The sequence below is a fragment of the Aethalodelphis obliquidens genome, unplaced genomic scaffold, assembly GCF_003676395.1.
Source record: "Aethalodelphis obliquidens isolate GAN/ISIS:26980383/991018 unplaced genomic scaffold, ASM367639v1 scaffold28, whole genome shotgun sequence".
Classification (NCBI taxonomy): Eukaryota; Metazoa; Chordata; class Mammalia; order Artiodactyla; family Delphinidae; genus Aethalodelphis; species Aethalodelphis obliquidens.
Window position 1 is genome coordinate 6687024 of NW_020837972.1, and position 27604 is coordinate 6714627.

The 27604-nt window shown below is 48.6% G+C and overlaps 1 protein-coding gene across 3 annotated transcripts in view; it reads left to right on the forward strand.

The window, feature by feature from the left end:
- Positions 1-27604, forward strand: part of ACACB (acetyl-CoA carboxylase beta) — a 136711-nt gene that overhangs the window by 55171 nt on the left and 53936 nt on the right. For all 3 annotated transcript variants that reach the window (XM_027124486.1, XM_027124488.1, XM_027124487.1), the window contains 16 exons: positions 4196-4328; positions 6326-6464; positions 8543-8652; positions 8867-8948; positions 10102-10200; positions 11193-11302; positions 11398-11508; positions 14463-14672; positions 14961-15131; positions 17226-17387; positions 19255-19418; positions 21480-21630; positions 21729-21832; positions 22879-22960; positions 25416-25561; positions 26714-26864. In XM_027124486.1, coding sequence (XP_026980287.1) covers positions 4196-4328; positions 6326-6464; positions 8543-8652; positions 8867-8948; positions 10102-10200; positions 11193-11302; positions 11398-11508; positions 14463-14672; positions 14961-15131; positions 17226-17387; positions 19255-19418; positions 21480-21630; positions 21729-21832; positions 22879-22960; positions 25416-25561; positions 26714-26864 — 2125 coding nt within the window. The remainder of the gene's footprint in view (positions 1-4195; positions 4329-6325; positions 6465-8542; positions 8653-8866; positions 8949-10101; positions 10201-11192; positions 11303-11397; positions 11509-14462; positions 14673-14960; positions 15132-17225; positions 17388-19254; positions 19419-21479; positions 21631-21728; positions 21833-22878; positions 22961-25415; positions 25562-26713; positions 26865-27604) is intronic.

Here is a 27604-nt window from a genome sequence, read left to right on the forward strand (position 1 = left end):
AGTTCAGGGGCCGGAAATCATTTGTTCATTTGTTTGTTCTTTTGGACAACATGCATAAGCCTTGTTGAACGGAGACAGTCTTAATTGAAAATACAAATCCTGTGGTGGCATAGCATCATTATCGGTTTCTGTCATTCATTTCTGGTTTTGTTTCCTGGCCAACAAGTCCGTTTTTTCGTTTCTGATAGGCAGGGCTTGGGTTGGGGCAGGGGTGAGGGGGACAGACTGCAGGTTTGTAGAAGGCTTTTCCCACGGGGAACTGTCCTGCATGGATAGACTTTATACAACAGAAAATGCCCACACCCAACATTTCCTGGTGTGATGGAAAGAGCCCCAGTCCCGCTGACTTGCTGGGTGATTCCCTTTGCCTGACGGGACCTCAGTTTGCCCATCTGTAAACTGGGCTTTCTCTCCCCAAAGTGGCTTATTGGCTTCCAGCTTTGCTTTTCCCGGTGACGTGCTGGCAGTGTTCCTTAGGGTCTATCAGTTCTTTTTTTTTTTCCAAATATTTATTTATTTATTTGGCTGCACCGGGTCTTAGTTGCGGCACATGGGATCTTCGTTGCTGCGTGTGGGATCTTTTGTTGCAGGATGCGAACTCCTAGTTGCAGCATGTGGGATCTAGTTCCCTGACTAGGGATTGAACCCAGGCCCCCTGCATTGGGAGCACAGAGTCTTAGCCACTGGACCACCAGGGAAGTCCCGGGTCTATCAGTTCTTCACCAAAACTTTTGGCCCCCAAACCCACTCAGCCCCAGCCTCCCAAAATGCCTGGTGACACAGTTGCTGGATGCACCCCTGGGTGGCGAACCTCTAACTTAATGCCTGGCAGGTGGCTTGGCAGGTGGCTATCTCCCTGCTTGAATAGCCCATTTCCGGGTTGAGAGAGTGGGCTGAATGCCTGATTCTGCACCTGTGAAAACCCCACCAAATGACAGCAGAGATTTTCTTTTTTTTTTTTTTTTTTTTTCCATACGCGGGCCTCTCACTGTCGCGGCCTCTTCCGTGGCGGAGCACAGGCTCAGCGACCATGGCTCATGGGCCCAGCCGCTCTGCGGCATGTGGGATCTTCCCGGACTGGGGCATGAACCCGTGTCCCCTGCATCGGCAGGTGGACTCCCAACCACTGCGCCACCAGGGAAGCCCAACAGAGATTTTCTTAAAGAGCTGGAAACCCATCAGGTCCTGGAAGAACAGGAGGGGAAGTTAGCAGCAACATTTTGGAAGCCAGAAAAGCAGAAGAACAAGCAGCCACTGGCTGAGCAGAACCAAGATGGCTGAGCCGTAAGGCAGCAGTGAGGGAAGCTGAGAACCTGTACCCCAGAAGGCGCAGGGATTGGCAACATTGGGTGCCTCCGCGTCTGGGAGCATCTACATGAGAAGGATTGGGTGAAAGAATCCCAGACCCCTCATCTGCTCCAGGTGGCTGGGAGCTTCCCACTTCCACCCCAGTAGCAGGCAGGCGGTTTGATCTCTGGAGAGGGAAAGGCAGAGGGTCTTTGGGCTGGAGACCGATGGGCACTATGGAGCCCAAACCGGAGGATGGGTGCTGTGTGCGTGCTGAATCCTGAAAGCTGCCCTGCCCCCCAGACCTGTCCCAACACTTCTCCCACTTCCCCCTGGTCCCTAGGCTCCTGGCCAACCTTTATCCTCCAGGCAGAAGACCCCAAAACTTTTCCTTACTGGGGGAATTGGACCAGCCAGGGAGGATGACTCTAAAAATACTTGGGGTTCCCCAACACACAGTCCTCCCAGATCACCCTGCATTGAGGTCAGGGTCTAGTGACCCCAGCACATGCTCAGTACTTCTCATCAGCCCTCTAGTTCCTGCTCTTGGTCATGAGGAAGCAACCACAGCTTATGAAACATTTGGGTGCAGTTTCTGAGATGGAAGGCAGGCCCCAAACATACCAACAAAGGGGACACAGGAAACGTGGGAGACACAGAAACCACATCAGGAGAAGAGAACTTGGAGAAGCTATCATAAATACCCTCATCGGGGGCAGGGAGGATATTATACACATAGGAACAGGATGTATAGAAAAGGGGATATTGACAGACCAAAACCAAGCTCTTAGATGTTAAAGACTCCACTGAACAGTTAGGAGATAAGGCTGAGGGAATCGCCCAGAAGGTAGAAGAAAAGAGAGAGAAAATAGGAGAGGGGAAAAATACATAAACTAGTGGGCAGTCCAGGAATTTCAACATCCAGGTAATAGGAGAGAATGGAGAAAAAAGAGGCAGGGAAGTCACCAAGGACATTTTTTTTTTTTTTTCCGGTATGCGGGCTTCTCACTGTTGTGGCCTCTCCCATTGCGGAGCACAGGCTCTGGATGCGCAGCCTCAGCGGCCATGGCTCATGGGCTTAGCTGCTCTGCGGCATGTGGGATCTTCCCGGACCGGGGCACGAACCCGTGTCGTCTGCATTGGCAGGCAGAGTCTCAACCACTGCGCCACCAGGGGAGCCCACCAAGGACATATTTGAAGATAAATTCCCAGACCTCAGTTTCTAGATTGAAGGAGCCTGACAGCTTCCCAGCCTTACTGATGGAAGTAGGCACACACCTCAGCGCATCACTAAAATCATCCCCTAAAATTGTAGAATACTGGGGCAAAGAGAAGATCCTATAAGCTTCTGGTTATGAAAAAACAGGTCACCTACAAAAGGATCAAGGATCATCATGGCTCTGGTTCTAGCATTCTTGGAAGCCACAACAACAGTGACATAAGGCTTCCAAAATTCTAAAGGAGACGGTTTTCCCTCTTAGAATTCCATGCACAGCCAAATGATCGGGTCCAATGTGATGGCAGAGGAAGACAGTTTTAGAACATGCAAGGCCACAAAACGTTTACTCCCCTGAACACCTTTTCTTAGAAAGCTACTGAAGGATGTCTTCCATTGAAACAAGAGAGTAAACCAAAGAGGAGCAAGACACGGAGGACAGAAAAAAGGGATCCGAGAGAGCCAAAAGGAGTCTCCGAGGTGATAGTGGCAAGGGAACCCTATGCAGCCAGGCTAAGACAGGCATGTTGGGGGCATTATTGTCATGTGTCCTGCTATTGTACCATCTTTTTAACTGGATGAAACTACTGGCAGATATACCCCAGGAAAACATGGGAGTCCATCAAGAAAGAGGGAGCCATGTGGTCCCTCATTCAGGATCAAACCCCAAGGAAATGCAAAGGGAATCCTAAGGATGCCAGTGAAGGGAAGTCCCAGTTGATGGTTGCCTAGGGGTTTAGAGAACAGCGTCTGGATGAAAGGAGAGTCGAGGCCTTCAGGAATGATGTGGTCCATGGAAAACAATGGAACTGATCAATTATCTTATGTGTACTAAGAGGCTGAGGAGTGAGATGAATTAGCAACAGATGCAAGGAAAACCAAGCCAAGGAAAAAAAATCACTACAGGAAAAAAAAAAAGGAACATCTGGTATACCACAGCCCCTCACCTGTGAATAATGATCCCAGACTCATAAAACACCAAATACTGAATTTACCAAATTGCAGTATACCTGTATTGAGAGGTTGGGGAAAGGGGAGCAGATGGGATGGCTGCTTAAGAGCACTAATTCCACATCTGTCAAGATAAGAAGTTCATAGATGGATGGTGTCTTAAATGGATGACTCACGAGATAATGTACACACATTGTTCAGAACCGTGGAGATGTGTAAACGCCAGAAAGAGTCAAACGTGATTTCCTCTGGGGTGGGGTTCTAGAGGGGGATGGGGCAAGGACCCTCTATTTGTTATACATTTTTTTGTTTTCAGTTTTTTCAAAAAATTTGATATACACGTACAGAAAAGCACATGAAAGATACAAACTGTTGAACAAGTGTAAAGTATTAGAATGTGGGAACTTCCCCGATCATAAACTTGCACCCCTGTTCTAAGCTTTTTTGTATTATTTGAGCTCCTAAATTATGGGCATATAAAGTAAGAATGACTCTAAGATGAAAAATGTGATCGTGCAGCTTGGAGCAGGTCAGGGGGTCGTTCCTACTTCATTTGTGATCTGACCTCTCGAGTCTCCTAGTAAAGTGTTTCAGGCTCCCCGGAGAGGGACTGCAGCGCAGCTGGGGTCTGGTGGGCTTTGGCTTCTCTGTGGATGTGCATTTCATAGCTGCCGGGTGCCCGACCCCCTCCCCGGGCATCCCAGACCTGCTTGCTCACGGGTCAGTCCTGTTCCCTGGCAGGCCCAGCATGTCCGGACTCCACCTGGCGAGAAGAGGCCGAGAACAGAAGAAGCCGGACCTGCACAGAGACTTTACCGTGGCTTCCCCTGCCGAGTTCGTCGTGCGCTTTGGGGGGGATCGGGTCATCGAGAAGGTACAGATGGGATCCCGGCACTCGGTGTGGGGTGAGGTGGGCCAACCAGCCTCAGGCTGCAGAGAAAAAGTCCTGCCCCTTTGTGAGCACTTGCAAAGGGCTGGGCGCTGGGGTTCATCAGCTTTTCACCCTCACGACAGCTTAAGTGACAGGTGCGTGACCCCATGTCACAGAGGAGGAGACTGGGGCCTCTGAGAAGGGTGGGGAGGCAAAGACCCTTCGTGCAGGGGGCTGCTTTCTGGGTTTCTAGGAGGGGAGCCTAAAACCCAGCCCTGCCCTCTCGAGGGGTATAGCTCCTTACAGGAGAGCAGACCCAGATACTAAAATGACAGGGATGGAAGGAAACAGCTAAAATTGGTGGTTTGTGAAGGCTTTTCACACTGTTTCCTGTTCTAGCTGGTAAAGGCCCTGACCTCGTGCTGTTTGATCATTCCCATCGTATTCACGGAGAAGCTAGAGCTCAGGGATCTGACATTGGTTGTCCAAAGTCACGTAGGTAGTAAGTGCTGAAGTCAGGACTTGAACCCAGCTCAGTTTGACTGAAAGGCCTTTTGCTTTTCCATTTTATTTGAGGGTGGTAATAATAATGATAACAACAACAACAATGGCGCCAGCTACCATTGATTGAGGGTCTCCTCTGGGCCAGGCATCCTGTTAACTGCTTACATTGTTGTGTCTCATTGAACCATCCCCACAGCGTTGTCAGTGGGTATTACTTTACAGATGAGGAAACTGAGGCCCAGACAGGGGAAGCGGCTTGCCTGGGTCTCACAGCTAATCAGTGGCGGAGCTGGAATTTGAAACCAGAGCCCATGCCCTCACCCCAGCATCCTAAGTACAGCATTGAGCCACAGAGACTCATATAGGTTCCCCAACCTGGCTGCCACCAGTCTCCCTGGCTGAAAATGCACACACCCACACGACCCCCACCCGCCCCACCCCAAAGCCTTGATCTGATAATTAGGTTGAGGAAGCATAGCCCAGCCGTTCTGTCATCACTCATGGGAGGCATTTTTGAAAGGCGAAAAGGAACGCAAAAACTACGGTGGCCACTCGCGGGATGTGATGTCTGGGCTCGCATTCCCTTCTGTAAAATAGAGGCGATCACATCCCAAATCTCCAGTGGGACTTGTCCTTCGGGGCCATCATGAAGATTAGTCAGAGATGGAAGGCCCTTAAAATTATGGACTTGGTACAGAAGTTGGAGCTTTGAACCTATACACCTAATTTTTTTTTTTTTAACAAGAAAACTAGAGCTTGGTTTTATAGAGACCAAACCAGGAGGTTTACCAGTCTGAGCTCCTCATATGAAGACGAAGCACAGAGTGGGAAGGGATCTGCCTAAGGCCACACAGCAAGTTCACAACACAGTGAGAACTGAAACTAGGACCCCTCTGTTGCTGGGGACAGCCAGCCTCACTTTTTTTCTTCCTTCCCAAATCTGGGACCTTTAACCTTCTGGACACAGAAGCAGTCACCAGGACAGTTCAGAGCATAGGTCATACTGTGGAGGGCCCACGAGTGCCAGCTCTGCCACTTACTAGCTGTTGGATCTTGGGCAAGTGCCTTAACTCCTCTGGATTTTAATGTCTTTAACCCCAAATAGTGAGACAAATACAACCTCTTTCAAAGGGCTGTTGTGAGGTTGAAATGAAATGGTGCCGGTGAAATACACTGTACTGTAGCTTGGTACATGCTAAACACTCAAAAAATGTTACATGAACATGATGGTGCCAAACAGAGGAATCAACACTCATTAATCCATCCGTCCATCCACCTGGTCATCCATCCTCCCATCATGCATTCCACCATCCATCCATTGGGTCATCCATTCATGCAGACTTTAAGTACCTGCTCTGTGCTGGGCTGAGTGCCATAGAACTACGAAGAGGGGCCATGGGAGGCTCACAGAGGTGAGATGAACCCTGGGGCAGCACTCGGCCTCCAGCGCAGGTAGATGTGCAGCTCGGGCCCCTCCCTCGTTTTCCCCTGTCCAGGTGCTCATCGCCAACAATGGTATCGCCGCCGTGAAATGCATGCGCTCCATCCGCAGGTGGGCCTATGAGATGTTCCGAAACGAGCGGGCCATCCGGTTTGTAGTCTTGGTAACCCCCGAGGACCTCAAAGCCAACGCAGGTATTGATACTTGGGCCCTGACTTTCTTCCCCTCTGCCACGTCCCCGCGTCCTTACCTGCGCTCACCTCCTTCACCCCACCTGGGCCAAGTCCATCCTGGACCCCAAACAGCATCGCAGGGGACCTCTCCTGAGCTCGTATTTGTTTCCCCTTTCTTTATTTAATTGAAATTTCTGCTGACAACAAGAGTGACCCATATGTCTTATAAAAATGCAAGTGGTTAACATGCAAAGCGGAAATCTCGCCTTTGAGAAACGTTACAGTAGGTTGGTGTTTCTTCCTCCATATGTTTTCTTCTTGCACTTGTATGTACTGTTTTTCAGTCATTCCTTCATTTTTCTATTTCTTTACCTCTCCATGTCTATTACCATTGATCATTCTGTTAATAACTATTGGACAATTCGCTTTTTTCCCTGAACAATTGTATCCCTTTACAGACCCTGCACACAGCAGCCAAACAGATCTTTTAAAAACACAGCTCAGGTCCCATCAGCCCCCTCCTGTGTCCAGCACCAGCTACCTCAGCCCCCCGAGCCTCCCCAGAGTTCAGGCCCTCGGCTCTGCTCTGCACAGACGTGGCCTCCTTTTTGCTCACTACAGTGAGGACAGGTTTCCTTGTTAGCCCCATTTTACAGATGAGATAATCGAGGCATGAGCGTATAACTCACTTGCCCGGGGTCATGCAACCAGTATGTGATGCAGGTGGGCTTGAAACACTGGGCTGAGTCCACAGCCTTAGGCTGTCGGGTCTCCCATCGTGCTCAGGCTAAAATTCCAGAATCTCGCTCAGGCCAATTAAGGCCCACATGACTTGGCCACTGCTGGCCTCCTGGACCCCCATCTCCCGCCTCTAGACATCCATCCCTGGGCCCCAGTCACACTGGCCTCGTCAGCTTTGGCCTCGCTCTTTCCTGTTGCAGAGGCTTGGAATGTTCTGGACCTTCTGCTGGCAGTGCTTCCCCGAAGCTCTTTGTACAGCAGGTCTCCACCCCTCCACGCACGACTTGGGTCTCATAGTCCTCCTGGGCAGCGCTGTCAGAGAGCCCCGGTGCTGTTCACACCCTGTAGTTATCATGTCTGTCTCTTGTTTATCTTCTCCAACATGATAGTAGAATTCAGCGAGGAGAGGGTCATGGTCTGACTTCTCGCTTTATTATCTCTGGGGCCTCTCCAGTCGCCAGCACAACGTGTTGGGTAAACATCAGAGGCCGGCGGGCCCCGAAGGAAGCATGGCTCTCGAGTTTCTTTCCAAGTCTGTACATAAAGTTCGACATCATTTCTTTTCAGGTCTTCAAGAATTTCATAGTACAGATGTACCAACTCCCGACTTTTGATTGAGTCTAGCTTTTCACAGTTCAAAACACTGCCCCGTGAACACCCTCTTACATCAGTCTTTGGCCTCGTCGATGAGTGTTTTCTTAGAACGTATTTCTAGAAGTGGGATTCTGGTTTTAAAGAACATGAATATTTTTAAATCAAAACATTGTATTGTATTCAGCTTTGAAAAGGAAGGAAATCCTGTCTCATGTTACAGCAGGGATGAACCTTGAGGATATTATGCTCAGTGAAATAAGCCAGTCAAATGCTCTATGATTCCACTTATATGGGGCACCGAGAGTAGTTAGATTCATAGAGACAGAAAGTAGAATGGTGGTTGCCAGGGGCTTCGGGGAGGGGGATGGGGAATTGTCATTTTATGGCTATCGAGTTTGAGATGCGTGAGATGAAAAAGTTCTGGAGATGTGTTTCACAACAATGTGAATACTCGACAGTACTGAGCTGTACACTTCAAAAATGATTAGATGGTAAATTTTGTTATGTGTTTTTTTTTTGTTTTGTTTTGTTGTTTTGGGGTACGCGGGCCTCTCACTGTTGTGGCCTCTCCCGTTGCGGAGCACAGGTTCCGGACGCGCAGGCTCAGCGGCCATGGCTCACGGGCCCAGCCGCTCCAAGGCATGTGGGATCCTCCCAGACCGGGGCACGAACCCGTGTCCCCTGCATCGGCAGGCGGACTCTCAACCACTGTGCCACCAGGAAAGCCCAGCCCTTCTTTTCTTTTCTCTCCTGTTTAATCCCAGAGTATATCAAGATGGCAGATCAGTACGTCCCCGTCCCAGGAGGGCCCAACAACAACAATTATGCCAACGTGGAGCTGATTGTGGACATTGCCAAGAGGATCCCCGTGCAGGTAAGTCAGATGGGACACCCCAGTCTACCCACGGCGGGGGTGATGCCCTGAGCTCTGGAGCAACCTGATTCCGCAGTTTGGAAGGGATGGAGGAGCTGGGTCCTAGGAGACCCTGAAATCCCAGGCTGATGTGACCCAGCAAAGAGCTTCTGGGGTGTGATGGGAGGCGGGTTCTTGAAGAAAGACCTTTGTTCATGCCTCTTTGTGTTTGCAGGCGGTGTGGGCTGGCTGGGGCCATGCTTCTGAAAACCCCAAACTTCCGGAGCTCCTGCACAAGCACGAGATTGCTTTCTTAGGTAGAGTGCGCCTCCATCAGATGCGTGGGAATTGGGGTGTTGATGGGATGCTCGGTGGGTCAGATTCTCTTTAATACAGCCCTGTAAGGAGGGGACCAGGTTGATATCCCCACATCACACTTTCATGGTCAGGAGCAAATGAATCCAGGGGTGGGAGGTCACGTGGATAGGTCGGCCAGCCCAGGGAAATAGGAGCTATTACCATGGTTACCACAGCAGAATAATGCCGGGCAAGCAGAACCCTCTGCTGCTGTTCCTGTTGGCACTGAGATGCCAGTCATGTTCAGATTTCTAACTAGGTTTGGAAACCTTTCTGATAAGGCCACACCTTTTCTTGGGCTGTTCTCAGACCTTTGGAATGCCCTCACCCCTTGGGACCAGAGCCTATCATCTCTACTACTTATTAGGTAAAATGATACTTATTGTCTATGGCATCTGTTTGTTTCAGGATTTGGATTTGACATTTGTAAACTTTGCTCAGTTACACTATCTCTTACGTGTGATGGGAATCATTTACCATCCCCAATAAATCCCTATCACTGCTCCTTATCTCTGGGCCCACAGCCCAGACTCGCATATAAAGCAGCTTGGTGCTAAGTCAATACCTGATATTCACCTAAGGGTCTGCCTGGTGACCTGTGCTCGCTGATGTATTCTTTGTCCATGACCTCTGATTGGCTGTCCCATGGGACTCTCATTATCGCTCATGTTTAATTCTGGAGATTGATGGTCCAGCCCCAGAGCCGGCCAACTACAGCCCAGGCCAAATCTGGCCTACTGCCTGCTTTTGTAAATAAAGTTTTATTGAAACACGGCCCTGCCCATTCATTTATGTATTGCTTATGGCTCGTTATAGAAAAACTTTGCGTGGTCTAGTGTTTTGAGGTGCTGGCTTGCCCCCTTGGTCTAGCTTTTTGCTAGTGAACTTTGTATAGGCCACAGAGCTTAGGTTGTAAATCATGTTTACAATCCACATGTATTGAAAGTTGACTGGTAAAGTAGCAGACTAATAGATTTTTTTCTTCCCCAACTTGATGTTAAATCCTTGGAAGCTGGGACTTGGGGACTTTTCTTTGTGCACCTGGTTGGCACCTGGCTTCCAGGGCCTTGTGGCTGACTTGAGTCTGCCTTCCCCTTTGCCCCAATCCCTCAGGCCCTCCCAGCGAGGCCATGTGGGCAGTGGGAGACAAGATCGCCTCCACCATCGTGGCCCAGACGCTGCAGATCCCAACGCTGCCCTGGAGCGGAAGCGGTAAGGGACCCTGAACCTCACGTCGGGGGAACTCCTGGGCCCAATCTTGCTAATGTGAGCAGAGGGGGTGACAGGAGTATAGTTTTTTAATTCTTTCATTAAAAAATTTTTAAATGATCATGAAAGTGGTCCTATGTCATTATAGACAACTTAGAAACTAGGAGAAGTACAGAAAAAGAAATAGAAATCCTTTATAATCGACTGACCCGGTTTTGATCATTTGTTATATTGTTCCAGCCTTTTTTCTAGGCACATCCTTTAAAAAACCAGAGCTCTTACATTTAATAGTTTGTGACTTGTTTTTTCTCACTAATCTTTCTATGTCAGTAAATACACTTTACAACATTTAAAATGCCTGCATAGGACTATATTATACAGATGTACCATAATTGACTTAACAATCCTCTATAGCTATACATTTAGGTTGTTTCCGACGAATTTTTTTCTAATTTTGAAAATATTACAAGCTTTGATAGTCCTGTACCTAACTCTCTATGTTCATTTTAATCACGTCCTTAGGATAAATTCCTAAAAGTGGAATTTCTAGGATAAATTAAAAAAATTAACAGGAAAAACATCTCAAGAGTTTCTTATTCAGTTTGATTTTTTTCCTCCAAAGATTGAATTTTAAATTTAGGATGAAAAGTTTGTTTCTGTTTTTGTTTTTTAATCTTCACAGGGTTTTGGAAAGTAATGATTCACATACGAATGACTCCATAGGGTAGAGCTGGAGTTGGGATTTTTTTGGATTCAGGTTAATATGGCTGTTCTTGGTAGACTCAGTCTGAATTTTCTTAAGCTTGGTTTCCCATTCAGGGTTGAGTCAGTCCTTAAGGAAATTAAAATCCACTGCAGGAAGCTGAAGGGCTGTGTCTGAATTCTGCTGGTCCAGAGGCCAGGTCTAGAGTGGCTTTGGTGGGAAGAGGCCCTGTGTTTCTGTGTCATGTCTATGCTCTTTTGGGGAAGATTCCGTTTTCTTTGTGACCCTCCAGGTCTGACGGTGGAGTGGACAGAAGATAGTCTGCAGCAGGGGCAAAGGATCAGCGTCCCAGAGTACATTTACAACGATGGTTGCGTGAAAGATGTCGATGAGGGCTTGGAGGTAAACACTCCTGGGGGGATCAGATGCCAGAACCTTCTCATCATCCTGGTAGCAGCGGAAACCTCTAAAGTGGTCTGTTTGTCCTTTGCCCCCAGGCAGCAGAAAAAATTGGTTTTCCCTTGATGATCAAAGCTTCTGAAGGCGGTGGAGGGAAAGGCATCCGGAAGGTGGAGACTGCTGAGGACTTCCCAATACTTTTCAGACAAGTGAGCTGTTCGCGCTGCGTATTTTTCCATGTGTCTTTGGGAATTGTGTTTATTCAGTTGGTGGCCACCAGATTCTTTCCACTAACATTACTGTGTCACAATTAAGAGGACACTTGCGGGAGCTGCAATATTGCTGTGTTGTGTTGCAAAACAAATGTATACATTTTGACTCGCAGAAGTCCGAGGTTTTTGTTGATCTGTACACTGTTTCCTTAAGATGGTTTGATTCTATGAACCGGTGTGTCTCTAAAGGATTTCAGAGGTATCTGTTTGTGAGAATATCTGTTTGTGTCAATATTTGTCTATCGAGAGATGGGATAGTTTGTACATTTTAGCAGTTTCAGTATTTCTAACATTTCTAGACAATTGATTTTTATTGTCTGAACGAATCGTATATTTACTTATTTGTAGCTGGTTTTCCACTTTTAAAACATTATACGCAGGGGGTGGGGGAAGGGATAAATTAGGAGCCTGCGATTAACATATACACACTACTACGTATAAAATAGATAACCAACAAGGGCCTGCTGTATAGCATGGGAACTATACTTAATATTATGTAATAACCTATAAGGGAAAAGAATCTGAAAAAGAAAAAAATGTATATATAAAACTGAGTTGGGCTTCTCTGGTGGCACAGTGGTTAAGAATCCACCTGCCAATGCAGGGGACACGGGTTCAAGCCCTGGTCCGGGAAGATCCCAAATGCCGCGGAGCAACTAAGCCTGTGCGCCACAACTACTGAAGCCCGTGCACCTAGAGCCCGTTCTCCAGAACAATAGAGGTCACCGCAATGAGAAGCCCGCGCACCACAACGAGTAGCCCCCGCTCGCCACAGCTAGAGAGAGTCTGTGCGCATCAACGAAGACCCAATGCAGCCAAAAATAAAATTAAAAACATAAAAAACACTGAATTGCTGTGCTGTACACTTGAAACATACATGATATAGTAAATCAACTATACTTCAATTAAAAATTTTTTTAAAAGGTCACCTAACTATAGATTAAAGAAAAACCCGTTATGCCCATTGTTGGCAATGTTTATAAAAATTTATACGGGTAATCTTCCCGTCTGAACCCAACTATTTTAATATTTCTAGGCTTTCTTGTAGACCTTGCTCACGTGTATATTTAATTTATTTTATTTTTTAAATTTTTAGTTTTTTATTGAAGTATAGTGATGTACGATGTTTCAGGTGTACAGCGAAGTGATTCAGTTATACATACGTATCTCTTCTTTTTCACATTGTTTCCTATTATAGGTTATTACAAAATATTCACATGTATATTTTAAAGAGTTGTCTTTGGCCTACACAATATTTTGTTCTACGTTTAAAAAATTTCAAATTGTGGATCATAAACAGTTTTACCCTGTCCAGTCCTTAGAGTTATTCTGACGATTGCACAGCATTCCCTGTGTGGCCATTGTCTCATTTATCAAACCTTTCCTTTTTTGTGAAATGTGAAGCTTGCTTTCATCATTATGCACAGTTCCACTCTAGTATAATATGGTATTTAATACTATAAATAATATTTAGCTTTTTTTTCTTCTTCTGAATTATTTTCTTGGGTAAAGACCGTAAGAAAGGGGGAAGAAGGATTTAGTTAAATAGCATGTACTTTACATGCACTGACAAATACATACCAGTAAATTGCGTTCTCTAAAGGTTTACCGTTTATACAGCTGTGGGCCATGTGTGAGTATTATATAAAGTAGTGGTTTCACTACCACATGTCCCTATTGGGGTGTACTGGTTTGGGAGTATTTTGGGGGGAAGAATTTATGTTTTCGGGAAAGTTGCAACAGCAGTACAGAGTCCCCATCTACCCTTCACCTCCTTTCCCCTATTGTTAACATCTTTTGTAACGGTACCATGATTGTCACAACTAAGAGATTAATTTCATTAATCCATGTCTATTAAGTGAACTCCAGACTTGATTTGAACCACCCCACTTCTCCCCACTAATATCCCCTTTCTGTTTCAGGATCCAGTCCTGGATCCTACCTTGCATTTAGGGGTTGTACAGATTTTAAAGCTTTTTTCTTTCTTTTTTAAAAAACAGGCTTTACTCTTTAGGGTAGTTTTTAATTCACAGCAAAATTAAATGGAAAGGACAGAGTTCCCATATACCCCCCTGTTCCCCAACTGCATGCAGAGCCTCCCCCAAGCTTCCTTTTTTTAATTACGTGAGTGCAATATGAAAATATTCTCGGTGTCAACATTCAGGCAATTCAGTAATACGTTACGGATAAAAAAGGAAAGGTCCCTTTCGCAACATCACCTCTCAACCCCTTGCCCCTTCTCAGATGTAACCCCTGTTAGCCACTGGGTTTCTTTCCAGTACTTTTACTGTAGTATAGACTTTTACATAGACCTTCATATAATTCTGTTTTATTATTTTTCACATAGGTGGGATCATCCCGTGTGTTATTGCAACTTGCTCTTACAAAGAATTTGTCTTAGAAATAATTCCATGTGAACACTTATTTTTACCTCATTTTTAAGGGTCTCTGGACAGCATGCCTATGAGACAATGCCTGTCAGATGTTAAAAGTATGGAGTAAGTCGGTCTGTAGGTTCCACCGAGGAGAGCTAGCTGAGAGAGTGAATTAAGTGGGAGGAAGAGAAGCCTACAGAGTAGTGTGTTTTGGTTCTATTTTTGTTTCAAGAAACATTTTCTCCGTACGCATAGAAGAAAACCAATTTGTACCCAACTCTTAACAGCATATTATCCTTAGGAGATGTTGTTGCAGGAGAATTTCAGTTTCTGCGTTATGTATTTTCACATATTTGACTTAAAAACCACGAGAATGTAATGTCTTTGATGGGGGTAAAACTGAAAGATCGGCAAAACCGCGGGCATCCCTGCCATCGTTTTGCGCCCCCTTTGGAGAACTTCCTGCTCCAGTCCTGCTTCCCCAGGGAGGAGCCAGCCACCCTGCCGTCCCCCCAGGTGCAGAGCGAGATCCCCGGCTCCCCAGTCTTTCTCATGAAGCTGGCCCAGCACGCCCATCACCTGGAGGTCCAGCTCCTCGCTGACCAGTATGGGAACGCCGTGTCCTTGTTTGGGCGCGACTGTTCCATCCAGCGGAGGCATCAGAAGATCATAGAGGAGGCGCCGGCCACCATTGCCACGCCAGCCGTGTTCGAGATCATGGAGCAGGTGGGCTCTGGGGAGTTCGGGGGGACGCATCTCAGCTCAGAACCATCAAGAGCTCTGAAGAGTCCAAGTTGCCAAAGTGGGGTGGGTGTCCAAGAGGAGACCAATTGGCGTGGGGGGGCCCATCGTGGAGATGATTTCAGCCTCACACGGGGTTACTGGAGTACGATCTCAGAGGTCCCAAGGCAGTTTACACACAGCAGGTCCTCAGCCTGCCTTTAGTGAGGGAGCTAGTACGTTTTCCCCGAGAAAACCGCTGGAAGCCCCTCGCCCACCTCCGTCTCTCTGCAGTGTGCCGTGCGCCTGGCCAAGACCGTGGGCTACGTGAGTGCGGGGACCGTTGAATACCTCTACAGCCAGGATGGCAGCTTCCACTTCTTGGAGCTGAATCCCCGCCTGCAGGTGGAACATCCCTGCACGGAAATGATCGCCGATGTCAACCTGCCGGCCGCCCAGCTACAGGCAAGGAAATGGGCTCCGAACCCTGGGGCTTCTTCTGCCCAGAGTGGGGATCCCCGGTCCTGCTCAGATTAGACCTCCCTGCTCGTCTCTTGGCTGGTGTCCTGGGGAGGGACTGTTTTAATGTGTGGGTAGCACGGAGAGCCATGCAGTGGTTTGTCACCTTCGTCTGGCCATACAGCCCTTGGAGAAACTGGCAAAAGCCATGGCCCGTCACCCTGGAAAAATCTGTTTTATACAATTTGGGAGCATTTGTAGACCTCCCCAGTACCCATTCACAGACCTTTTTTTCATCACAGCCTCCTCATGGAGCCCTTTTAGACATTTCCGCCCCTAATTTCTCCCCTATGAAGTGTTAATATCACAGATATCCTGTATATCGGTTTGGATACTGTAGATGTAGCTGTGCGTTATACAGGCATACCTTGTTTTATTGCACTTTGCTTTATTGCATTTTTTGTTTGTTTTTTACAAATTGAAGATTTGTGGCAACCTGTGTCGAGCAAGTTATAATGGTGCCATTTTTCCAGCAGCGTTTGTTTGTTTTGTGTCCGTGTCACATTTTGCTAATTCTTGCAATATTTCAAACCCTCCACTAGCAAAAAGATTAAGACTCTCTGAAGGCTCAGGTGATGATTAGCATTTTTTAGCAATAAAGTATTTTTTATTTAAGGTACGCACATTGTTCTTTCAGACATACTGCTATCGCACACTGAATAGACTACAGTATAGTGTAAATGGAACTTTTATATGTGCTGGGAATCCAAAAAATGTGTGTGACTTGCTTTGTTGCAATAGTCGCTTTATTGTGGTGGTCGGAATTGAACCCCCAATATCTCCAAGGTCTGCCTGTACATAGAAAGAGTAAGATTATTTTCACCCCCAAGAACAAATGTTTGCCCTCTTGGGCTCACCCCTGCTAAGAACATGTCACCCAGAGTTAGGAACTCTTGCATTAAATTTAATTAACTGATAGTTTTACTTTGATTTAATTAGAATTTAACTTTAATTTCTTAAAAATCCTCCCAGAGTTTTTATTCCGTTTTTTATTTTGTTTATTTTTTTCAGTTTGAAAAATTCCAGAAAAGTTGCAAAAATAATACAATTAACACCCATACCCTGCACCTCGGTCCACCGCTTGTTAGCATCTGACCACATTTGCTTCCTCTCTCTCTATTTGTGTTTTTGTATAATTTTTGTTTTTTCTTCGCTCAACCTTTTGAGAGATGTTTTGGCTTGAACTTCATGCCGCTTTGCCTCTAACTCTTTCAGATGAGAACCTCCTGGGAATAAGACCGTGATAGGATCGCCCCACTCCAGAAATAGAGCTTTGACGCCCTCCACTTACCTATCTAATGTTACTGTCTACATGAAAGTTTTCCCTGTTGTCCCAATAATTTGTTGTTGTCCTTTGTTTTTCAAGTCCAGGATCCAATCCAGGACCCATACATCCCTTTCCATTTTCATGTCTCCTAATCTCTTTAATCTGGAACCGTTCCCCAGTCTTATTTTTTTGTCCTGGATGTTGACATTTGTGAAGTGTTCAGGCAGAATGTCCTTCCATTTGGATTTGCCTGGTCATTTCTTCCTGCTGGAAGTCACTTAAACACTTTGGCAGGATATTACACAGGTGCCATTGGGTCCCTTTTAGTGTGTCACATCCAAAGACCCAGCAGATTCAGTTTGATCTTTTGGTTCACCTGGTGTCCGTCACTGTCTGTTTTTCACTCGGTCCTCCAGCCCAGCTTTCCCTGTGTCCTTCACGAAACCTTCTTTGACTCTGCAGCTGGACACCACCATTCCCCCACTCCTTCCACAGCGCTCAGGATCTGTAACTTTTATTTGATGCTTGCGATGTTGTTCTGTGACTGTCGCTTCTTTTCCCAGCGACACAGTTCACTCCTTGGGGACAGGGTCAAGCCATCTGTCTTTCTCTCTCCGTGCCTCTCCTGCCACCATGTCGCCCGGTCTGGTGGGCACAGGAGGAGCTCAGTATATCCGAAATCATTCACCCCCTACCACCACCTGCATCGCCTCTAGCACTGGCCTCCACGTTTGGGGACTGACCCTCCTTTGGGATGGATTTCTTGATTTCAGATCGCCATGGGCGTGCCTCTGCACCGGCTGAAGGATATCCGGCTTCTCTATGGAGAGTCCCCATGGGGGGTGACGCCCATTTCTTTTGAGACCCCTTCCAACCCTCCCATCGCCCGAGGCCACGTCATTGCGGCCAGAATCACCAGCGAAAACCCAGATGAGGCAAGTCTGAGGGCCCTGAGTTTCCACCATCTCCGACCTCTCAGCGTGTGGCAGACCCCGAACCTTAGCCTGTTGAGACACCCAGGTTCACAGTTTATAGGTGGGGACGCAGGGATGCGGGAAGGGACATGCCACAGTTTATCCACATGTGATGTGTCCCAGGCACCAGGCAGATGCCTTCATATGTCAGTTACATGACAGCCCTGCCGCTGGGCTTTGTGACCCCACATTACAGCTCGGAGGTTGGGGTGACCACCTTCACACCCGGGACTTGGTGAGGCCATGGCCAAGGCCCACTGGTGGACTTTATAGATCACGTCCATCTTTGGGACAAACAGCCAGGTTTAGAGCACAGGCCCTTGGATTTCTGGCCCCATGAACTTTTTGCTGCAACATACAATCTGGTTCATTCTAAGGAGTCCCTATGTGACTTGTTCCTACTTGTGCCTTAAAATACCAACCAGCTGGCATCTATCAAGTTTACATGCTTACTGACAGTTGATGGTCACATAATCTCCATAACCTACCACAATTTAGTTGTTTAATAACTACATTTAAGAAATTCGGGGAAAAAAAAAAAAAAAGAAATTTGGGATAAGAGAGGTTTGGGTTTTTTTATTTTTACCCCCCCCACACCTTTTTTTTTCTGGTAAATAAATTTATTTATTTATTTTCGGCTGCATTGGATCTTCGTTGTTGTGCCTGGGCTTCCTCTAGTTGTGGAGAGCGGGGGCTACTCTTCGTTGCGGTGCGCGGGCTTCTCATTGTGGTGGCTTCTCTTGTGGCAGAGCACGGTCTCTAGGCTCGCGGGCTTCAGTAGTTGTGGCACGTGGGCTCTAGAGCACAGGCTCAGTAGTTGTGGCGCACGGGCTTAGTTGCTCTGTGGCATGTGGGATCTTCCCGGACCAGGGTTCGAACCCGTGTCCCCTGCATTGGCAGGCGAATTCTTAACCACTGCGCCACCAGGGAAGTCCTCCCACCCCACCCCCACCTTTTTAATGAAAGAATTTTAAACTATGGTGACTGTATTAGTTTGGGATCTTTGGCTACAGGCCAACAGTCAGTTCTGATGGTGGACAAGCAAAAGGGGAAATTTTCAGAGGGTTGATGCCTTGTTCACAGGTGCCTGGGAGGATGGAGGATCACGTGTAGAAATAGCCCAGGCACCTGGAACTTTCCATCTCTTGCATCCAGGCATGTCTGCCAAAACGAATGCCTCCATCACAACTTCAAGGGTTCTAATCCCAGCAAGAGGATCCAACCCACCCCTCCCTTTACCACAGTTATACTCAGAAGGGGATGGGTCATCCCCGCAAAGGGAATTATGTGTGTGTTAGCATCAGCAAGGGCTAACCCTGGATTTCCTTACCTGCTGAAATTTTCATAATCTGGAATTGGAAATCCAACTCCTCTTTTTTTTTTTGGCTGCGCTGCACAGCATGTGGGATCTTAGCTTCCCGACCAGGGATTGAACCCGTGGCCCCCGCAGTGGAAGCATGGAGTCTTAACCACTGGACCACTAGGGAAATCCCGCCAACTCCTCTTTTATTTACACTTTTTATTATCAACAATGGCAAACATTTAAAATCAGTATGTACCTTCGCTCAGCTCCATCAGTGATCACCGGTCCCACTTGGTGGTGGTTTTTTGACTTTTTTTTTTTTTTTTAAGTAAAAATGACACACATTGACGTGCTCACCTGGAAACACCTGCACCCCTAGTGAGAAGTATTAGTGTTTTATTCGTCACGCTAAGCTCTTGGGTGTGGGGGGGCGGGGCTCTTGGGTTTTCCTAGGATTTAATTCTGATGAAAATATATCTGGAGTAACTATTTCTTCCATTTTGCTTTTTCTGTTCTGGGCTCCAGGGGTTTAAGCCGAGCTCTGGAACGGTCCAGGAGTTGAATTTCCGCAGCAGCAAGAACGTGTGGGGTTATTTCAGCGTGGCTGCCACTGGAGGCTTACATGAATTTGCCGATTCCCAGTTTGGGCACTGCTTCTCCTGGGGAGAGAACCGGGAAGAGGCCATTTCGTCAGTATCCCTGCCTCCCTTCCTTCCCTCCCTCCCTTCCTTCCCTCCCTCCCTTCCTTCCCTCCCTCCCTCCCTTTGAGAAACTAAAAATTAACCTGCTGCTTCAGATGTAGCAGCACTTTAGGAGATGGGGAGCAGATCCTATTTTATTTTATTGTATTTTATTATTATTTTTTTTTGCGGTACGCGGGCCTCTCACTGTTGTGGCCTCTCCCGTTGCGGAGCACAGGCTCCGGACGCGCAGGCTCAGCGGCCATGGCTCACGGGCCCATGTGGGATCTTCCCGGACCGGGGCACGAACCCGTGTCCCCTGCATCAGCAGGCGGACTCTCAACCACTGCGCCACAAGGGAAGCCCCATGTATCTTTTTAAATTGGAGTTTTGTCCAGATATATGCCCGGGAGTGGGATTGCTAGATCTTATAGTAATTTTATTTTTAGTTTTCTGAGGAACCTCCATACTGTTTTCCACAGTGGCTGCACCAACTTACATTCCCACCAACAGTGTAGAAGGGTTTCCCTTTTCTCCACACCCTCTCTAGCATTTCTTATTTGTAGACTGTTTAATGATGGCCATTCTGACCCATGTGAGGTGGTACCTCACTGTAGTTTTGATTAGTGGTACCTCACTGTAGTTTTGATTTGCATTTCCCTAAAAATTAGCGATCCAAACCCCCTCATCTTAACATTTCTCCTGCCTTGACCTGGGAACAAAAAGGTAAACACCAGTTCAGTTTGTAAAATTAAACATTCTTGTGGAGGTGTCTTTTAGAGTGAAAGACATTTCATTTGCAAAGCGTTTAAATCTGTCTGGGCTGGGGCACTTAGCCATGAATTAAATGGCGTTTGCTGCTTTGAGGGAGAGAGTTTCTTTGCCAGCTTTGAATAATTCATCTTAATCAGTGAAAAATTGAGACGCTTGGAGCAAATAAGGATGAATAAAAGGTGGGATGGTGGTCAGCCAGCCCAGCTGTCTCTGAGTGAAGGGACCTGTGTCTTGTCCCACACTGTGAGTGGCCAGTGATCACTTCAGCAGAATAGGAAGGAAAAATTCCAGCTCTTATTGCTGTCAGTGTCCAAGAGGGGGATCAACTGTCCCTGTTTTCCCAGGACTGAGCGTTTCCCGGGATGTGGGATTTCTCAGCGCTAAAGCTGGGGAAGTCCTGAGCCAAACGGGACAAGTTGGTCACCTTTGAATCCAGTGACTCAGCCTGTAGATGCAGGTTCGGGTCCCACACCCAACTTGCAGTAGCCTATTTGACACCCTCATTTAACCTCACTGCGTCTTCATTTTCTCACCCTCCCGCTGGGGTCTCGTGGCCCCTTTGTCACACCTGCTGGCAGCATGCAGGAGTATCGTAACTGGTGTGGAAGCTCTCCTCTCCCAGGAAGGGTTCCTATGCCCCCTCTTCCTCTGGTGCCTTTCCCCATAACTCTCTCCCTATTATTTCATGGAGAGCGGAGGTTTCTGCCCTTTGGACTGGACACCCTGTTTGGGGGGGGGGGCAGCCCCTCTGGGAAACTGGAGGTGGTTACAGCCAAGCACGTGTGGGCTGGTGACCGCCACGCCCAGAGGGGGGCACTGGTGTTAGCCACCTACTCGTGCAACCCAGGCATACCGGACAGCTGTGTGGACAGGTAAAGAGCGGCTCGTTCTTGGGACACTGGGGGATTTTGGTAGGTGCAGCGGGAGAGGGAGTCAGAGCAACTGGCATGGTTAATAACAATTATAATCACTGTAATAAATCATTTCATAGCAGTTAAGGTTTATTGATCAGTGACCATGTGCTTTATACAGACTGTCTCATTTTAATCCCCAAGCATCTGTGTGAAGGCAGGGTTATTCCCCCATCTTCCAGTTGAGGAAACTGAGGCCCAGGCATTTAAGCCACTGGCCCAAGATTTGCTGTACCAGTCAATGCTGGAGCTGACATTGCCCCAAGCCGTCTGACTCAGGGCCCTCCCTAAACTTCTGTGTGGTTCTGACTCACTGGAAACCACTCTAGAACTCTGATGACGTGTACGTTAAGTGGGAAAACAATCCGTGTGCCTTCCCCTCAAGGAACATGGTGGTGGCTCTGAAGGAACTCTCCATCCGGGGCGACTTCAGGACCACCGTGGAATATCTCACCAACCTCCTGGAGACCGAGAGCTTCCAGAACAACGACATTGACACCAGCTGGTTGGATAATCTCATCGCCGAGAAAGTGCAGGTGGGGAGCTGCACGTGTCTCCCCCGGGGGTCCTGGAGCCCTCCTGGCTCCCCGTGGCTTTGGTCACTGTGGATACTGACGTGCAGAGTCTCTCCCAGGCCGAGAAGCCGGATATCATGCTCGGGGTGGTGTGCGGAGCCTTGAACGTGGCCGACTCGATGTTCAGGACCTGCATGACGGATTTCTTACACTCGCTGGAGAGGTGGGGCCCATGGGTACTTCCTTTCCCCTCTTGGGATACGTGCTGGTGGCAAGTAAGGCAGAAACACGCTTTGTTTGGGTGTTAATCCATCAGCAAGCAATTAGTGAACCTCTCCTACGTGCTTGCCTCTGTAGAATTCCTTGGACAAACCCGGGCTGCCCTAGAAGACGCTGGGGTAGGGGGCGGGAGGGGAGGGATACTCGAGGCCAACGCAGCCATCATCCTACAGACAGCGGTGCGCTTATTCGTGCTGACTTGTGCAAGGTGCGTCGTTAACACTCAGGAGTCCGGAGAGGAGGAGGTGGATTTGAGAAGCAAAGCAGGTTATAGGTCACCTCTACAAATGGTCCTTTCCCAGACCCTCACCTGAATCAGATGACCAGTGAAATGGACCCTGTGGAAGTGGCCAGGAGCTCCCTCTTGGGATAGACCAGGGTTTCCCAACCTCGGCACCACTGACCTTTCGGGCTGGGTCATCTTTTGCGGTGAGGGCTGTCCTGTGGGACAGGGTAGGAAGTTAGCAGCATCCCTGGTCCCATCCACAGCATCCCCTCTCCCCCTGGAAGTCAGAACAATCCAGTATGTCTCCAGATATTGCCAGGTGTCCTCGGGGTAGAGGCAGACCCCACCTTGAAAACCACTGTGGTAGGCAAAGGAAGCTACTGAAAGGGAACTAGAAGGGCGAAAGTTCTTAGTGCTTGGAGAATATGCTTTTGGATGGTAATAGAATCCCAATCCGTGCATTCCTTTCTTTCATAAGCGGGTGGCAGAATTCCCACGTAAGGAATTTTTTCAAGAAGAAGCAATATGGTTATTGCTTCTTAGAGGAGCCTTTTGGAAACGTCACATCCTGTAGCAAGAGCAGTTTCCTTAAGTTCTAAGGGATGTCAGGTTCCTTGGGACTCTCCATTCCTTGCCTTTTATCAATCAGGTGTGTTGATAGTTAGAAGAGGCAAAGAGTGGGTGGATTTTCATATCCAGGGGATGGATGGCTGCGGAGTTCTTGGTCACTCCCAAACTGACCACAGGTCTGTCTTCTCTCTCAGGGGCCAGGTCCTCCCCGCAGACTCTCTGCTGAACATTGTGGATGTAGAATTAATCTACGGAGGCGTTAAATACATCCTCAAGGTAAAGGTCCCTGTTAGATGTCTCCCACACTCTGGTGGCTCAGGGGAGTTTTATTTCTGCAGCGGGCCATCCCTGCAGTGGATTTTCTCATGCTTGGTCCCAGGACTCCCCGTGCAGTCCCGTGACCTTGAAATCTAAGGTCTTTGGATTCCAGAACCCGTAGGCTTGAGCCACGCTCACAAGGCACGTTAGAGCATGTGTTGGTTTCCCGTGGCTGCCGTAATGAAGTCCCATAAACTGGTGTCACTTCAAACAACAGAAATTTATAGTCTCTCAGTTCTGGAGGCCGGAAGTCCAAAATCAAGGTGTTGGCTGGACCATGGTCTCTTTGAAGGCTCCCAGGGAGCATGCATTCCTAGCTTCTGGTAGTTGTGGGCAGTCCTTGGTGTTCCTTAGCTTGTAGGTTGTCACTCCAGTCTCTACCAGTCTCTGGCTTTGTACGGCCACCTTCTCTGAGTGTGTCTGTGTCTGTCTGTCTGTCTTCACATCCTCATCCTTCTGTGCCTGTCTCTCTGGGTCTCTTCTCTTACAAGAACACCAGTCAGACTGGATTTAGGGTTCAGCCTAATCTGGCACAACCCCTCCTTAACTAACTACATCTGCAAAGACCCTGTTTCCATTAAGGTCACAAGCCGAGGTTCCAGGGAGGACTTGAATTTGGGGGGACATAATTCAACCCCTTACACAGTGTGAGCCGGACCACTGCTCAAGAGCAGAGCGTCTGGCTGCACTTCCCAGGGCTGTGAGACTGGCTTTGTCCAGCGTCTCTGCACCGAGAATCAATGTGTGGATTTCTGACTGCTTCCGGGTCTATCACCAGCATCCCTGGAGCTTGTCAGGGTCGCTCTTCTCTGTTGGAAATATCTAGTTACCCGTCCTGAGCCGTCCCAGGCCAATTCAGCAGAGTATCAAAGAATGTTTGAGATGTGCGAGCACAGGGTGAGTCCCCCGGGTCCAAGTCGGGGTGACCTTTGGAGCGATGTGTCCCTGGGAAGCCAGGGCCTCCCCATCACTTCCCAGCCTCACATTCCATGGAAAAGGCAACAGAATTTTTATTTCCTCTTACTTGATTTTGAACATTGCTGAACATACATTGAACTTTCAGCTTTGGAGATTCTCAGGCGTCGTTCAGCCACACGAGTGTGTTATCCACGTAACGTGTGTAAAATCGCTTCCCTTTTGCCTCTGATGCTTCCTGGCTACCTTTGGGGCCCTGGGTCCCCTCAACTTGATTTTAAATATGACACGTGCTCGTTGCAGAACATTTCAAAACAGCAAACAAGCATGAAGTGTCAGAAAAACAGTCCAGCATGGGGGAGCTCCCTGGTGGTCTAGTGGTTAGGGTTCTGCGCTTTCACTGCTGTGGCCCGGGTGCAGACGTTTTAGCAGACTTCTTTTCAGTTATTTTTTTCCTTATGCATTGCTTTTATAAAGTTAAGATCATAGTGCAGATGTTTTTACTGCTTTGATATTGTCATGGCCTATAGTTTCCCCCTGTTATTAGCAAGTTTTCCTAACATCAGTTTAGAGTCTGCAGCACGGTCCAATAGTACTTTCCGCAGGTATGGAAATGTTCTAAATCTGCTCTGTCCAGTATGGGCCACCTGGGGCTATGGAGTACTTGAAATGTGGCGAGTGTAACTGAGGAGCTGAATTCTATCTTTCATTTAATTTTAATTAACTTACATTTGAACATCTGGCTAGGGGCTACCATATTTGACAGTGCAGTCTAGAACATTCCATGGCAGCACCCACTGTTGGAGAGCTCGTTTGATTCTAGGTTTTCCCATAAATAACGTGGCAATAAATATTCCTCTATTTCTTGCCATCTTTTGTCACTATATATATATTTTAGAGGTTGAGGGCTCTTTAGGGTGTTAGTTTTCTGAGAGAGAGCACATACTTTGAACTGAGGGCCAGGTGGGGCTGGTATTTCAGATTGAAATGCAGAGCTGAGGCCAGGGCCTGGCCGTATATGTCTCCTTCCAGTGTCCCAGATCCATTGTGTGCCCCTGGGCAGGGCCAGGTCTAGCGGGCAGAGCCCAAGTCCATGTCCAGGCCACTGATGGAGGCCCCAGGTCTGCCTCACCCAGAGCAAGACCCCCATCTCCCTGGCTCCCAGGGCAACCCTGCTTGGAGACAGGATCAGAAGAAAGCCCCCAGCCCTCAAGGGCACACAATGGACAGTGATGCCCGGCCTGGGGCTACACCTGCGGCCGGCAGCCACTAGCCCACCCACAGCGCAGGTGTGGCTCGCTGACCCCGGGCTCCCTCCCCGTCGCTGCTCCCTTGGGGTGAGCGAGGGCTGGGCCTCGAGAGGTGAGGTGTCCACCCCAGCACTCCCGCTGTGGACACTAGCCTTTGCTTGTGGTCAGGGGGGCCAGGCGGTGCTCTGGGGGCACAGGGTCAAGCAGGCATCCTCATTTCAGGTGGGGACATCGAACTGTCCCCACAGGTGGCCCGGCAGTCTCCAACCATGTTCGTCCTCATCATGAACGGCTGTCACATCGAGATCGACGCCCACCGGCTGAACGACGGGGGGCTGCTGCTGTCCTACAGTGGCAGCAGCTACACCACGTACCTGAAGGAGGAGGTCGACAGGTGTGTGGTCGTGGAGGGCACACAGGGCCAGCTCTCCCCTGCAGGTCTGAGGGTCTTAGCTAAGGCACCTTCTCTGGAACGTTCTGGGGCTCCTGGAGAGGTTAATCTCTCGGCTGGAATTCCATGCAGCTGGCAGGCATTTATGGGAGGCTCCCAGGGGGCCCTTTTCTAGTGACTTGGGAGGATTCAGAGCCGAATGGGACGTGACTCCCAGCTCCACGGCCTGCAAGGTGTGTGCTGAGTGCCAGAGGCTCCGGGTCTGAGCTGCGGTGTCCACACCCATCAGATCAAGGCTTGGAGAAGATGAGGTCGTCCGATTAGGGAAGGGGCTATTTATTGAGCATCTGCTTACACCAGATGACGTGCTAGGTGTTAGGATACAGACATGGTCATGACTCATGGAGTCTGTGGGGGAAGAGACACATCGAATGAGCAGATGGCGGCAGGAAAGCTTGCTCTGTGTCTGGATGGGTGGAGGGCGGGATGATCCGGAAGCACTTTGCACGGGGGCATCGCATGTCCTCTTGGTCCAGCGTGTCTGACCACCCTGAGCTCACACGATGAAACAGACCCGCCCACCCCCACGGAAAGGCAGCAAAGACCCCCCCCCCGACCAAGAGACTAAGATGGGGAGGAGTGGGGTTCCAGAGGCCCCGTGCCTGAAAAAGCTCCAGTTAGATTCCCTTCCGAATCCTCAATGGAAGAAGGTGGACTAGATTCATCCCAGATCGGTGTTTTTTTACCTCTTTTTAACCCGTGTTCTATCTGCCAAGAATGTTCGAGATGATGATAAGCTCCATCCATGCGGCATGCTCTTCCCAATTCTAAGGTGAAGGCTTTCAGTGGGTCAGTATTTACTGAATAATAGTGATTGATTGCTTTCTCTATGCCAGGGCCTGTTGGAATTATGTCAGGAAAAGGAACTAGTTTTCAGCCAGTAAAGGGTCCCACCCAGCTCACTCCCAAAGTCTCTGCGGTAACTGTCAAATGCTACCATTTGGGAAAAATGGAGTAAGTCCCTCAAACCACACACAGGGTGATGCTCCCGGCTGCCTTTAGGAAGGGAAGAGGCTGTCGAAACCCTGACTCGGGCACCTGGGTCGACGGTCCTCCCCAGTCTCCCCACCACCTCCCCACTCCTTCTCTCTCCAGTTACCGAATCACCATCGGCAACAAGACGTGTGTGTTTGAGAAGGAGAATGATCCCACGGTCCTGAGAGCCCCTTCGACGGGGAAGCTGATACAGTACATGGTGGAGGACGGGGACCACATCGAGGCTGGGGGCAGCTATGCTGAGATAGAGGTGACCGCAGAGCTAGCCCCCTGGGAGGGAGGGAGGGCTGCAGCCAGGTCTCCCTTACACCCCCTCCCCCAGGGAGGGCCATCTGCCAATGCTGCTTCATCTAAGCCAATAGACCTCCCCTCTCACCTGGGCTGTCATCTGCAGATTCCTAAGAGAGCCATGTGTTTGGGGTTCAGCCCCAATTCCCTGCAATATCCAAAGGGAAAAAAAATCAAAAATGTATACCTCCCCAGGAGTGAGTAAGAACAGATGAACGATCATGATGCGGACAATTAAACAGTGGTAAGCCGGGCTTCCCTGGTAGCGCAGTGGTTGAGAGTCCGCCTGCCAATGCAGGGGACATGGGTTCGTGCCCTGGTCCGGGAAGATCCCACATACCGCGGAGCGGCTGGGCCCGTGAGCCACGGCCGCTGAGCCTGCGCGTCCGGAGCCTGTTGCTTCACAACGGGAGAGGCCACAATAGTGAGAGGCCCGTGTACCGCAAAAAAAAAAAAAAAAAAAAAAAAAAAAAAAAAAAGTGGTAAGCCAACAGAAGCAAAGCACTTCCCACATGGCAAGCACTATTCTAAGCATTTTATCTGTCTTTAATTACCTTCTTTAATCTTCCCAGCAATCATATAAGTTGGACACAAATGGGACCCCCATTTTGTACATGAAGACACGGGGCCCAGGCAGGCTAAGGAACTCACTCAAGGTCACATCAAGCCAGGATTCAAACCTGGCCTCCATTCTCTGCTGCC